This window comes from Ostrea edulis, chromosome 9 (assembly GCF_947568905.1).
Source record: "Ostrea edulis chromosome 9, xbOstEdul1.1, whole genome shotgun sequence".
Lineage (NCBI taxonomy): Eukaryota > Metazoa > Mollusca > Bivalvia > Ostreida > Ostreidae > Ostrea > Ostrea edulis.
The window spans coordinates 17439648-17452196 of record NC_079172.1 but is presented as its reverse complement, the minus strand read 5'-3'; the positions used below and the strand labels follow the sequence as shown (position 1 = coordinate 17452196).

The window sequence follows — 12549 nt, the reverse complement described above, 5'->3', positions numbered from 1 at the left end:
TCATCAAATTTTGACAGTTGATGCATCTTAGGACCTTGTGTCAAGTTGTCTCAAAAGTAGGTGACGGTGACCTACTTTTTGAATTTTGCAGGTATTTATTTTAAAATTAATTTTGATGCATATCTTGGACACTTTGAAGCCTATGATCATCAAAACTTGTCAGTTGGTGGATCATGGGACCTTGAAATGCGTCAACTGAAAAATAGGTCACCGTGACCTACTTTCTGAATTTTATGGCTTATCATTTATAGATATATTTTAAGTTGTTATTTCAAATACCGAGAGGTTTAGAATCATCAAATCTTGTAAGTTGATGCATCTTGAGGCCTTGAAACATATTTATAAAAAAGTAGGTCACAGTGACCTACTTTTTGAATTTTGCAGATACTCAAATTTCACATTTTCAATTTTAGATGCATATTTTGGGCACTGTAAAACCTAGGATCATCAAACTTTGTCAGTTGATGCGTCTTCAGTCTTCGGTTTGTGTCGACCAAAAAGTAGGTCACCATGACCTATTTTTGGTATTTGACAGCTAAATTACTATATTTCAGACACTATTTGACCTACAATCATCAAACTTTGTCAGTTGATGCATCTTGAGTCTTCGGAGTGTATCGACCAAAAAGTAGGTCACTGTGACCTACTTTTGGCATTTGACAGTTATATTTATATATTTCAGTCACTAATTGACCTACAATCATCAAACTTTTGTCAGTTGATGCATCTTGAGTCTTCGGAGTGTATCGACCAAAAAGTAGGTCACTGTGACCTACTTTTGGCATTTGACAGTTATATTTATATATTTCAGTCACTAATTGACCTACAATCATCAAACTTTGACAGTTGATGCATCTTGAGTCTACGGAGTGTGTCGACCAAAAAGTAGGTCACCTTGACCTACTTTTGGAATTTGACGGCTATATTTATATATTTCAGATACTATTTGACCTACAGTCATCAAACTTTGTCAGTTGATGGGTCTTGCATGTTCGAAGGGTTTCGACCAAAAAGTAGGTCACCTTGACCTACTTTTGGAATTGGACGGCTATATTTATATATTTCAGATACTATTTGACCTACAGTCATCAAACTTTGTCAGTTGTTGGGTCTTGCATGTTCGAAGGGTTTTGACCAAAAAGTAGGTCACCTTGACCTACTTTTGGAATTGGACGGCTATATTTATATATTTCAGATACTATTTGACCTACAGTCATCAAACTTTGTCAGTTGATGCGTCTTGCATGTTCAAAGTGTGTCGACCAAAAAGTAGGTCACCTTGACCTACTTTTGGAATTGGACGGCTATATTTATATAATTCAGATACTATTTGACCTACAGTCATCAAACTTTGTCAGTTGTTGGGTCTTGCATGTTTGAAGGGTGTAGACGAAAAAGTAGGTCACCTTGACCTACTTTTGGAATTGGACGGCTATATTTATATAATTCAGATACTATTTGACCTACAGTCATCAAACTTTGTCAGTTGTTGGGTCTTGCATGTTTGAAGGGTGTAGACGAAAAAGTAGGTCACCTTGATCTACTTTTGGAATTTGACGGCTATATTTATATATTTCAGATACTATTTGACCTACAGTCATCAAACTTTGTCAGTTGACGGGTCTTGCATGTTCAGAGTTCGCTGACCAAAAAGTAGGTCACCATGACCTACGATTGGAATTTGACAGCTATATTTCAATATTCAGATACTAATTGGCTTAAAATCATCAAACTTTGTCAGTTGGTATTTCTTGGGTTCTCAAAATGTGTAAACCAAAAAGTAGGTCACATTGACCTACTTTTTTGAATTCTTAGGATTTAACTAAAGATTTAGAATACTAAGAGGCTAAGAATAGAAATGGTGATGTTGTACAATTTATCAGAAGAGCGATTCTAGGCCCTTGGGCCTCTTGTTACACATACCACACCTAGTTACACATACCACACCTAGTTACACATACCACACCTAGTTACAGATACCACACCAAGTTACACATACTACAACTAGTTGCACATACCACACCTAATTTCTGATTTTTTAGGCATTTGAAGCAGGTTGGTAGTTTCTTTATCTGGGTCAGAGTTAGACCCCTTTCTATATTTATGGTATCACAGAGTTCAAGCCCAAACGGGCTTAGCCCCTGAGAAAATAATATATGCTCAGTATGAATTAATTTTTTTTATATTATCTGTACTAGGCTCACATCTCATCACCCTCATCCAAGAAATTGAAGTTTGAAAGTAGAAGTCCTAAGATGTGAACTGTGTCTTCAGGAACTCAAATCCATGTGCCAAATATCTTCAGCTTTTGATGAGCTGAAAACTTGTACTGCCAGATGTTTTCTTTTTTTCTGTTTGTCATAAAAAATAAAATTTGAATATTTTTATTTACATATTTTTTTTGTATGAACTATGATAAGTATGTATGAATTCCTCCACATTTGATATTTTGTATTCTGTTTGGTTAAAAACATTGATCCCCATATTCATAAGGAATACTAAGTTTGGTATAAAAAGAAAGTTTTGTTAAATGTCATTGAATGTATAGTGCAATATATTTTTAATCTCAAATTTTTATCAAGCTTAGTGTCTTCGAAATTGTTATGTTCTAAATGTCAGATTTGTGTTTGAGATTCTGTTGCAATTTTGAAATCATGTTTTAATATTACCAGTTGTGATTGACCAAAAAAAAAAAAAATTTAAGTTGCAGATCTACTATGACAGATTTGTATGTGCATCTATTGTACATGATATAGTTTTAACTATAAAATCTTAAAATGAGAGTATCTTCAACTTCTGTGTTTATGTACAATGTAGCAAAACCACAAAATACAATTTGCTGCATTGTATAATCATTTCATATTAAATAAATGGTTCTTGGAATTGTTATAACACCACCCCCTATTCCGTGGACTAACTCGGAGGATTATGGAACCAAGAAACTAGGGTGACATATTGCCTCAATTATGGGTTTTATAATTGCAAATATTCACTTCTGTTGACTTTTCACATTTTTGACTCATCAAAAACCACTAAGAACAAAGGATCCTTATACATGTATAAAGCGGATTCAAGGTTGTTCAAATGTAGGATTATGCCCCCTTGCAGGGAATGCAAGTTAGAAATGGTGAAGAAAGAGTGGGGTGCTTGAAAAATCTTCTCGAGAACCACTGAACCAGAAAAGATGAGTTACCTGAAAGCCGGAGCGTTTGTGTACTTGTGTAACGGATGCTCTGACTGGTACCGTGTGTTTGGGTAACGCACACTCTGACTGGTACCGTGTGTTTGTGTAACAGATGCTCTGACTGGTACTGTGTGTTTGGGTAACGCACACTCTGACTGGTACTGTGTGTTTGTGTAACAGATGCTCTGACTGGTACTGTGTGTTTGTGTAACAGATGCTCTGACTAGTACCGTGTGTTTGTGTAACAGATGCTCTGACTGGTACTGTGTGTTTGTGTAACAGATGCTCTGACTGGTACTGTGTGTTTGTGTAACAGATGCTCTGACTGGTACTGTGTGTTTGTGTAACAGATGCTCTGACTGGTACTGTGTGTTTGTGTAACGGATGCTCTGACTGGTACCGTGTGTTTGTGTAACGGACACTCTGACTGGTACCGTGTACTTGTGTAACGGATGCTCTGACTGGTACTGTGTGTGTGTGTATTTGTGTAACGGACACTCTGACTGGTACCGTTTGTTTGTGTAACGGACGCTCTAACTGGTACCATGTGTTTGTGTAACGGACGCTCTGACTGGTACTATGTGTTTGTGTAACGGATGCTCTGATTGGTACCGTGTGTTTGTGTAACGGACACTCTGACTGGTACCGTGTACTTGTGTAACGGATGCTCTGACTGATACTGTGTGTGTGTGTATTTGTGTAACGGACACTCTGACTGGTACCGTTTGTTTGTGTAACGGACGCTCTAACTGGTACCATGTGTTTGTGTAACGGACGCTCTGACTGGTACTGTGCGTTTGTGTAACGGACGCTCTGACTGGTACCGTGTGTTTGTGTAACGGACGCTCTGACTGGTACCGTGTGTTTGTGTAACGGACGCTCTGACTGGTACCGTGCGTTTGTGTAACAGACGCTCTGACTGGTACCGTGTGTTTGTGTAACGGACGCTCTAACTGGTACCGTGTGTTTGTGTAATGGACGCTCTGACTGGTACCGTGTGTTTGTGTAACGGACGCTCTGACTGGTACCGTGTGTTTGTGTAACGGACGCTCTGACTGGTACCGTGTGTTTGTGTACTTGTGTAACGGATGCTCTGTCTGGTACCGTATGTTTGTGTAACGGACGCTCTCACTAGTACCGTGTGTTTGTGTAACACAAGCTCTGACTGGTACTGTGTGTTTGTGTAACAGATGCTCTGACTGGTACTGTGTGTTTGTGTAACAGATGCTCTGACTGGTACCGTGTGTTTGTGTAACGGATGCTCTGACTGGTACTGTGTGTTTGTGTACTTGTGTAAAGGATGCTCTGATTTGTACCGTGTGTTTTTGGTGTGACGCATGCTCTGACTGGTACCATGTGTTTTTGGTGTGACGCACGCTCTGACTGGTGCGGTGACCAGGTTACAGCTTGTGTATGGTTTGAATCTACACTATTAGAAAGAATGCAGATTTCCTGCATGCTTTGGACTTTCTCAGATGAATTGGAGATTGTTTTTAAACACCCCCACCTATTATATTTTTCTCTTGGGGAAAAGGCAATTGCCACAAGCTAGTCTCTCCGAGGGGGGGAGGGGGGGGGGCATTTAACACACCCCACCCCCTGGAAAATTGAGCTATTTTAAAATTGGCAGCATTTTTGTGGATAAGTAACAAATTCGTACAAGATCCTGTAGAAAAACTTATTAATGTTGTATTTTCGGGAAAAAGTAAAAAAAAAAAAAAAAAAAAAAACAAGATGTGTTTGTGAAACACAAATGCCCCTGATAATGGCCAATTCCGAAGATGGCCAAGGTCACAAGGGCAAATATCTTGGTACCAGTAGAAAGATCTTGTCAAAAGAAATGCTCATGTACAATATGAAAGCTCTAATATTTACCAGTTAGAAGTTGTGACCAATGTAAAAAAAAAAATTAAAGTAGGTCAAATGTCAAGGTCAAAAGGTTCAATACCAACGGAAAGATCTTGTAACAAGGAATACTCATGTGAAATATCAAAGCTCTATCACTTATTGTTCAAAAGGTAGTAGCAAGGTTAAAGTTTTCAAAAAGTAGGTCAAATTCCAAGGTCAAGGGTCAAACATGTTGGTACCCACAGAAAGGTCTTGTCACAAGGAACACTCATGTGAAATATCAAAGCTCTATCTCTTATTGTTCAAAAGTTATTAGCAAGGTTAAAGTTTTCAAAAAGTAGGTCAATCTCCAAGGTCGGGGTCACAAATGTTGGTACCCACGGAAAGGTCTTGTCACAAGGAATACTCGTGTGAAATACCAAAGCTCTATCACTTACTGTTCAAAAGTTATTAGCAAGGTTAAAGTTTCAGACAGAATTACAGAATGACAGACAGGACAAAAACAATATGCCCCCCGATCTTCGATCTCGGGGGCATAAAAATAATCTAAAATTCTTATTGAAATATTGCCCTTGCATGCTGCTTATTATTCCGGAAAAGATCGAATCCATTCGAGTTTAGTCCTTTACTGGTGTAATGAAACGCTTGTAAGTATGGCGAAATATAATGGGGCAGGAAAAGAGAAATTGACGTGGATTGTTTTGTACACGTTTTGGGGAGGGCATTGTCGGTACGCGAATGGAAATGTACTTGTAACATAGTATTGACGCATTTCTAACAATAAATTTGTAGCTGATCATCAAAATGGTTAAACACAGAAAGAGACAACAACATAATACAAATGCTCACAATAGGAGACCAAATCAATCAGAAAACTCAGCAGGTGTTGAATCGCAAAACGAATCCGCCTCCCAAAAAACGAAGCATAAGCAGCGACACAAAAGGACTCTTGACCAATCACACCAAAGAAAAATGGCATGGCTTATTATATTTGTGTTAGCAATGATGCTAGGAGGAACTATTTACATGCGATATCAAATTTATATCCAGGAATTAGTTGCCACTCCGCTAGATGTTCCTAAAATGATTTCGCATAACTCGTCAGCTCCTACGGTAAATCCTGAAAAGTTTTGGGGAACCTACCGATCTAATTTGTATTTTGGCCTGAAGACACGATCTCCGACATCGCCAGTGGTAGGATTAATGTGGCTGGAACAGGCAACAATGATGCCGCCACCCATTCGACATTGGTGTAGTCAAGATGACAGATTATCACGGTATGGATGGCTCAAACATGATGGAGTCAATTTTGGCATCCAGAACATTGAAGAGCAACATTTCAATCTAACAACATCATTTGTGAAGCAACCTGGAGGTGAACATGGCGGTGATTGGACTGCTCGTATTTCCGCTATTCCCAAAGTAAAACTCTTTTTCTTTTGTTGATAAGACACATGTCTTCCCTCTTCCAAGAGGAGACATGTTTTTGCACTTTGTGTCTGTCCGTCTGTCACAAAATCTTAACGCTTTCCTCTTACATGGCTTATCTGATAGATTTAAATCTTTGTACATAATGCTTCATTGGGGTACCTGTAAAAGTGCGAAACGAAACGAAATCTACCGAAACGAAACCTACAGAATGAAACAGATTGTATAACCAAACTCTTTTAATTATAATGATTAAAGGGAAAGGCAACCCCAACCACAAAGTATCACTTACTCATACTGTAATTGACAGTCTTTAACAGCAAAAATTCTTGCTTAACAATTTATTAAATCAATATTAATCTATCATGTATTTTAAATTACCTGCCTCTAAGAGAGTGGCCATTGGAGTTTAATTTATGACGTCACACTGTCTATTTCGGTTTATTTCATCAGCAGCACTGTAAACATGACAAGTCGTGAACAGTTAAGTTTGGAGTCATATAGATTTGAGCCCGTTCTTTCACAAGAAGAAATTGAGAAAAGAAGACGTTCAGTTGAGTCGCAGACCAGGCAGACGATACACATTCTTCATACAAATGTCTCGAACCTCAACTTGTCATTGCGCAAATAATGGATCCACAGTTTACATAGTCTTTTCTTTTCAAATGACTTGGTTAAATTGGGAATTTCGAAAAATAACCTTTTTTCACATCTCCCCATCGCATTAGTGTAATTAACTGCTTGCCATGTAGGCATTTACCTATTTATTCGTAAGATCTACCACATGCAGCCACCCACATGAGTTGATTTAATTATTAAATTGTTTGTTGAAAATATTTCTAATGCATGTCAACAATGTCTTGCATACCCATAAAGTCCAAATTAATTCAAAATAAGCCCTTTTTAGAAAAAAATACCCTAGGTCACTGGTTATTATAAGTTCTGTTATAAGAACCAGTGAGGGTATTTTTTTTAAAGGACTTTTTTTTGGACTTTATGAGTATGCAAGACATTGACATGCATTAGAAATATTTTCAGGGGGGGGGGGGGGGGCTGAACCCAAGCACCTGTGGATGATCTTAGAATCTCATCAAAACCAGAACAGATGGTGTGACGTCAAAATTATTGATTTTTGTGGTCTTCAATACAAAAGAGTTACACATCATGAAGCCTCTATAGATTGCGGAAATTTCAATTTTTGACATTTTCAAATTAGTACTGAAGCATATCTAGGCCATATATCAACAGAATTGTATGACAAATCTTCATCATACGATTAATCCTATCATTTATCATGTAAAAATCATTTGGGTTGCCTTTCCCTTCCATTGTTTGATATACTACTTACAAATACACAATATCAACATGTATACATAGATTTGTCTTTAAAGCAAAAAATACTGAAACATGTACATGTATTTATGCCCTAAGGCGGATCCAATGCCGGCAACCTCAATCGATTACTTAGGAGGATGTAATCGATTAATGATCTATTACTTTAAGGTTTTTATTATATGTACATGTATATAAAAACAAAAACTCAAAAAGAAATGTTGATGTTACATTTAATTATTGAACATATAAATATCATCTCATTTGTGAAACATCAAATCTCCTGCAAGTGAGGAAGTGATTTTTCATACTGAATACAAAACTCCTCCAGTTGTATTCAATTATTGTATTAGATTTAAAACTTTTTAAATATCATTATTATAGTAAAACATTTTGGATAATATTTATTTTTTATTTTCCAGGATACCAATCGACCCGTAATCGTGTCTCTCATGTTTTATGTAGCATTAGATGGTCAGGGCTCACTGAAACCCAACATAGCAAGGAACAGGATGGAATCAGTCAATGGGCAATCTATTGAACTTGGAAACTTTAAGATATCGTTTCCTAAAGCTAGGAATGGCACGGGAATAAAATACCATCATCTCATCTCATATTCCTCTAGACTTGAAAAGCTGAAAGATTTGTTACAGAATTCTATGCGAACTGATAGCTTTGATAAAGGGAGGACAATTCCATACTTTACACTCGGGGGACGTCTGATCCCAAGAGACAGTCCGGATCCAAATTTTATGGTCCATCAAGTTACAGCCCAGTTGCCACTGGAGATGGACGTGGTGTTTGAATCGGAGAGCCGCTATGATCGACACAGTTCCCTTCAGGGTGAATTGTACACTCATAGACTTGAGAGGTTTTCAAAAAGCTTTGACGATAAATTCACTGAAGTATTTAACTTGGAAAAGAAAAGATATAATGTACCTGAAATTTACTTTGCAAAAGCAGCATTGAGTAATATGGTTGGCAGCATTGGATATTTTTATGGTTCTTCTGTTGTGAAATCCAAATACAATAAAGAACCTATTTACTACTGGCCTGCGCCTCTGTATACTGCTGTCCCCTCCAGGTCCTTCTTTCCAAGAGGGTTTCTATGGGATGAAGGTTTCCACAATCTTCTCATAAGTCAATGGGATCCCGAAATATCGAAGGACATCATTGCTCATTGGCTGGACTTGCTCAATGCTGAGGGTTGGATTCCTAGGGAACAAATTTTAGGCGTCGAGGCCAGTGCTCGAGTGCCAGAAGAGTTTGTGGTACAGAGAAACGAGAATGCCAATCCACCTACTTTATTTTTACCACTTCAACGTTTGATCAAAGACATGACAACAAGCCAGGATCCGAGAGACAAGCAGTTCTTAAAATCAATATTTCCAAGGTTGAAAAAATGGTTTAGTTGGTTCAACACAACACAAGTAGGTAATGAGCCGTTAACCTATTACTGGAGAGGGAGAGATGATCAGACCAAAAAAGAGTTAAATCCTAAGACTCTGACTTCTGGTCTAGATGATTATCCTCGAGCATCACACCCAAACGCAAAGGAAAGACATGTAGATCTTAGGTGCTGGATGGCTCTAGCTTCGGGTATTCTCTCTGACATTGCAAAGGAGCTTGGAGAGAATTGGAAAGAATACGAAGCCACACACAGCGTTCTCTCTGACAATGGTCTGTTAGACAAACTGCACTGGTCTCCGAAGAAACAGCGCTACAGTGATTATGGACTCCACTCAGATAGAGTTGTTCTGGTCAAACCAAAACCTCCCAAAAATTTGCAGCCCGGACAACCGTATGACAAAGAGAAAATACGGGAAGTGAAGATCGAGCCTCAAATGCAGTTTGTCGAGTCTTTTGGATATGTCTCTCTGTTTCCTTTTATGCTGAAGATTGTGGAACCAAGTTCTTTGAAACTTTATAAAATTTTGAATGATCTCACTAATACTGATTTGTTGTGGACCAATTATGGACTTCGGTCTTTGGCTAGAAATGCTCCACAGTATCAGAAAAGGAACACAGAACATGACCCACCATACTGGAGAGGAGCTATCTGGATTAATATGAATTATCTTACTCTGAGTGCTCTTCATCACTATTCAAACATTCCTGGTCCATATCAACAGTTAGCAAACGGAATCTACAAGGATTTACGTGCAAATGTTGTCAATAACTTAATAAAGGAATATTATAGGACGGGCTATATTTACGAACAATATGATGACATATCTGGTGAAGGTAAAGGGTGTCACCCATTCACGGGATGGTCAGCTCTAGTCGTACTCATAATGGCAGAGAAATATTAGTCACTTATTTTCATTTTAGATACACATTATATATACATATTTGATGTGTTTATTAATTTTTTTAAAAATAAAAATTGGGTGGTAATAGAATTTTTTTTACATTGGTGAATGATATGACTGTTGTAATTACTAGTGTGTAGACAGTATAACTTTATGACAACAAACTTTTTGAAGAAGTATAGATTATTTTCATGATTCTAACAGAATTTCAATGTTTGCATGATTGGCGAAGTGCATGTAATCTTATCCGAGTTGATTGATAGAATGATTGATTTTGTTAGATTGTTGGATGAAGAATGAAATGATCTATTAATAGTATACATGTATATTGCAGATGAAGTCAGTGTCATGCAAATGCATCTTTCATTCCATCTAGATTGAAACTGATATGTATCATACAATTTCATTTCATTCATGAATCAACCCTAAATTCTAGTGGAAATCTAGATGAGATCTAGTTTACAAATATGAAATGTCAAATAAACAGAAAATTGCTCACTTTCCTATTTTGCTTTATTATGCAAGACATATTTGTGAAATGAGGTTTTTTTTCAGGGAAAATGTGTTCAATCTTATATTTTAATTTCATCATCATCTTACCAGGATTTGAACCTGTGCAGATTCACTTAGCACTTGTGACCTACTTGAGGGCTAAAAGTAGGTCAAATAGTTTCCTGGTTTTTTTATCGTTATGGATACAGATATTGCACCAACATTTTGTCATCACTGTCCGATGGGCGTATGATGAATCGTTTGCAGCACTCGTGTTTGATCGAGCTATCCGGGACCAACAGTCACATGTTTATGACCAACATGTATCCTCAGAAATGTCACACATTGAAGGGAGCAACTCTGGATTGTAATTATGACACCAACTCTTTACAGTAGTTAAACTGAAATAATGGAACAACAATGTGAAATATCAACTTAATTAAAATTCAGCGATTTTGAATTTATTTTTGCCTTTTTCTTTACATGAATTAGAAACCTTTACTCATGCCTTTGTCCGTACACTTTCGCCCCTTTAACGGTACTTGATTGTGTGCTGAAGTTTTGATATGAATGCCGAAGATGGTTAATTCTGTGAGCAGGACCAATATGGCCACTTATTGAAAATGTATAAAAACAAGAGGCCCATGGGCCACATCACTCACCTGAGTCGCTTTGGTTCTGCCATTATTCAGCAGTAAGCTTTTAAAGAATTTTTATCAATCTCATTTTCCCATGAAAGTTTTGACCCCAATCTAGCCCCAGAAGATCACAGTATATCAAATTTAATTCACATAACACAGAGATACCTCAACACCAATATGACTAACATGATCTTGCTGTTCTGGATAAAACCAAGGTCACAAGGCCATAGATCATAGTATGTTATGAAAGACCTTGCCATAAGAAATCTATATACAAAGTATGAAAGCTCTATCTCATATAGATCAGGATATATTGAATTGGTCAGATTTTTTATTAAAAATAGATCAAACTTCCAGTTCACAATCACATGATCAAACACTAAAGTATAACAAGGTCTAGTCATGAGTCTATATACATGATATGAAAACTTTACCTTAAATAGTTTAAGTATATTAATTGGGTCAGCTTTTTAAGAAAGTAGGTAAAAGTCACAAGATGGAATATGATTGCATCACAAGGTCATCACGAATCTATATACAAACTATCAAAGCCCTACTTTGAATAGTTCCGAAAATATTTAACAGGCTTTTTCTTAAAAATAGATCAAATTTCAAGGTCATGGTATGAAATACAAGGTATTACTATAAGAAATCTATATACAAAAAAGTTATACCTTGAATAGTGTAGGAGATAATTGAATGTCAGGTGTGTTTTTTAAAGTAGGTCAAAAGATCAAACATCATTATGTAAAAGGTCTTGCCATAGAGAATCTACAGGCACAATATGAAAGTCACACCTAAAATAGTTCCAGATATATTTAATGGATCATGTATTCAAGTTGGTCAAACTCTGCGTTCAAAGTCAAAGATCATGACATCAAATGAAAAGTCTTGCCCTAAGAAAAAGATATGAAATATCTTAATTAAATAGCTCAAGACATACAAAATGTATTGACTAGTTCAGATTTATATTAAAAGTAGGTCAAACTTCCAGGTCAAGGTCACAAAATAACACACCAATGCATCAAACGAAAGAAAGGTCCTTCCAGAAAGAATATGTATACAAAATATGAAAGCCCTAGCTTAAATGGTTCAAGAAATATTTCTAAAGATATATATATATATCAGCATATATTAAACACTTTGATTCCCTACTGCGGCCCCACCCTTACACCCCCCCCCCCCCCCCCCCCCGGAACCATGATTTGTACAAACTACTATTCTATACATCAGAAGCTTTCGTGTAAATTTGAACTTTTTCTGGCCCAGTTCTTGTTGAGATTTTTTAAAGATTTTCCCTAAATATTCACAT

At 37.0% G+C, this 12549-nt stretch overlaps 2 protein-coding genes across 2 annotated transcripts in view; both read left to right on the top strand.

Moving 5' to 3' along the window:
* Positions 1 to 2781, top strand: part of LOC125658949 (BRCA2-interacting transcriptional repressor EMSY-like) — a 28143-nt gene extending 25362 nt beyond the window's left edge. Inside the window, exon 25 of the mRNA XM_048890419.2 lies at positions 2199 to 2781. Within this exon, the coding sequence (XP_048746376.2) occupies positions 2199 to 2261 (63 nt within the window). The 3' untranslated portion in view covers positions 2262 to 2781. The remainder of the gene's footprint in view (positions 1 to 2198) is intronic.
* Positions 2782 to 5659: 2878 nt separating this feature from the next.
* LOC125659439 (mannosyl-oligosaccharide glucosidase-like) lies at positions 5660 to 11060 on the top strand. The gene is made up of 2 exons (XM_048891104.2): positions 5660 to 6454; positions 8215 to 11060. The coding sequence occupies exons 1-2, from the start codon at positions 5837 to 5839 to the stop codon at positions 10102 to 10104; spliced, it is 2508 nt and encodes an 835-aa protein (XP_048747061.2). The 5' UTR covers positions 5660 to 5836; the 3' UTR covers positions 10105 to 11060.
* Positions 11061 to 12549: the final 1489 nt, after the last annotated feature.

Excerpts from the sequence above, each read along its gene's own strand:
- LOC125659439 (XM_048891104.2), top strand. The coding sequence starts at position 5,837 with ATGGTTAAACACAGAAAGAGACAACAACATAATACAAATGCTCACAAT. Across the intron at positions 6,455-8,214 it reads GTATTTCCGCTATTCCCAAA|GATACCAATCGACCCGTAAT; the intron begins GTAAAACTCTTT and ends TTTATTTTCCAG.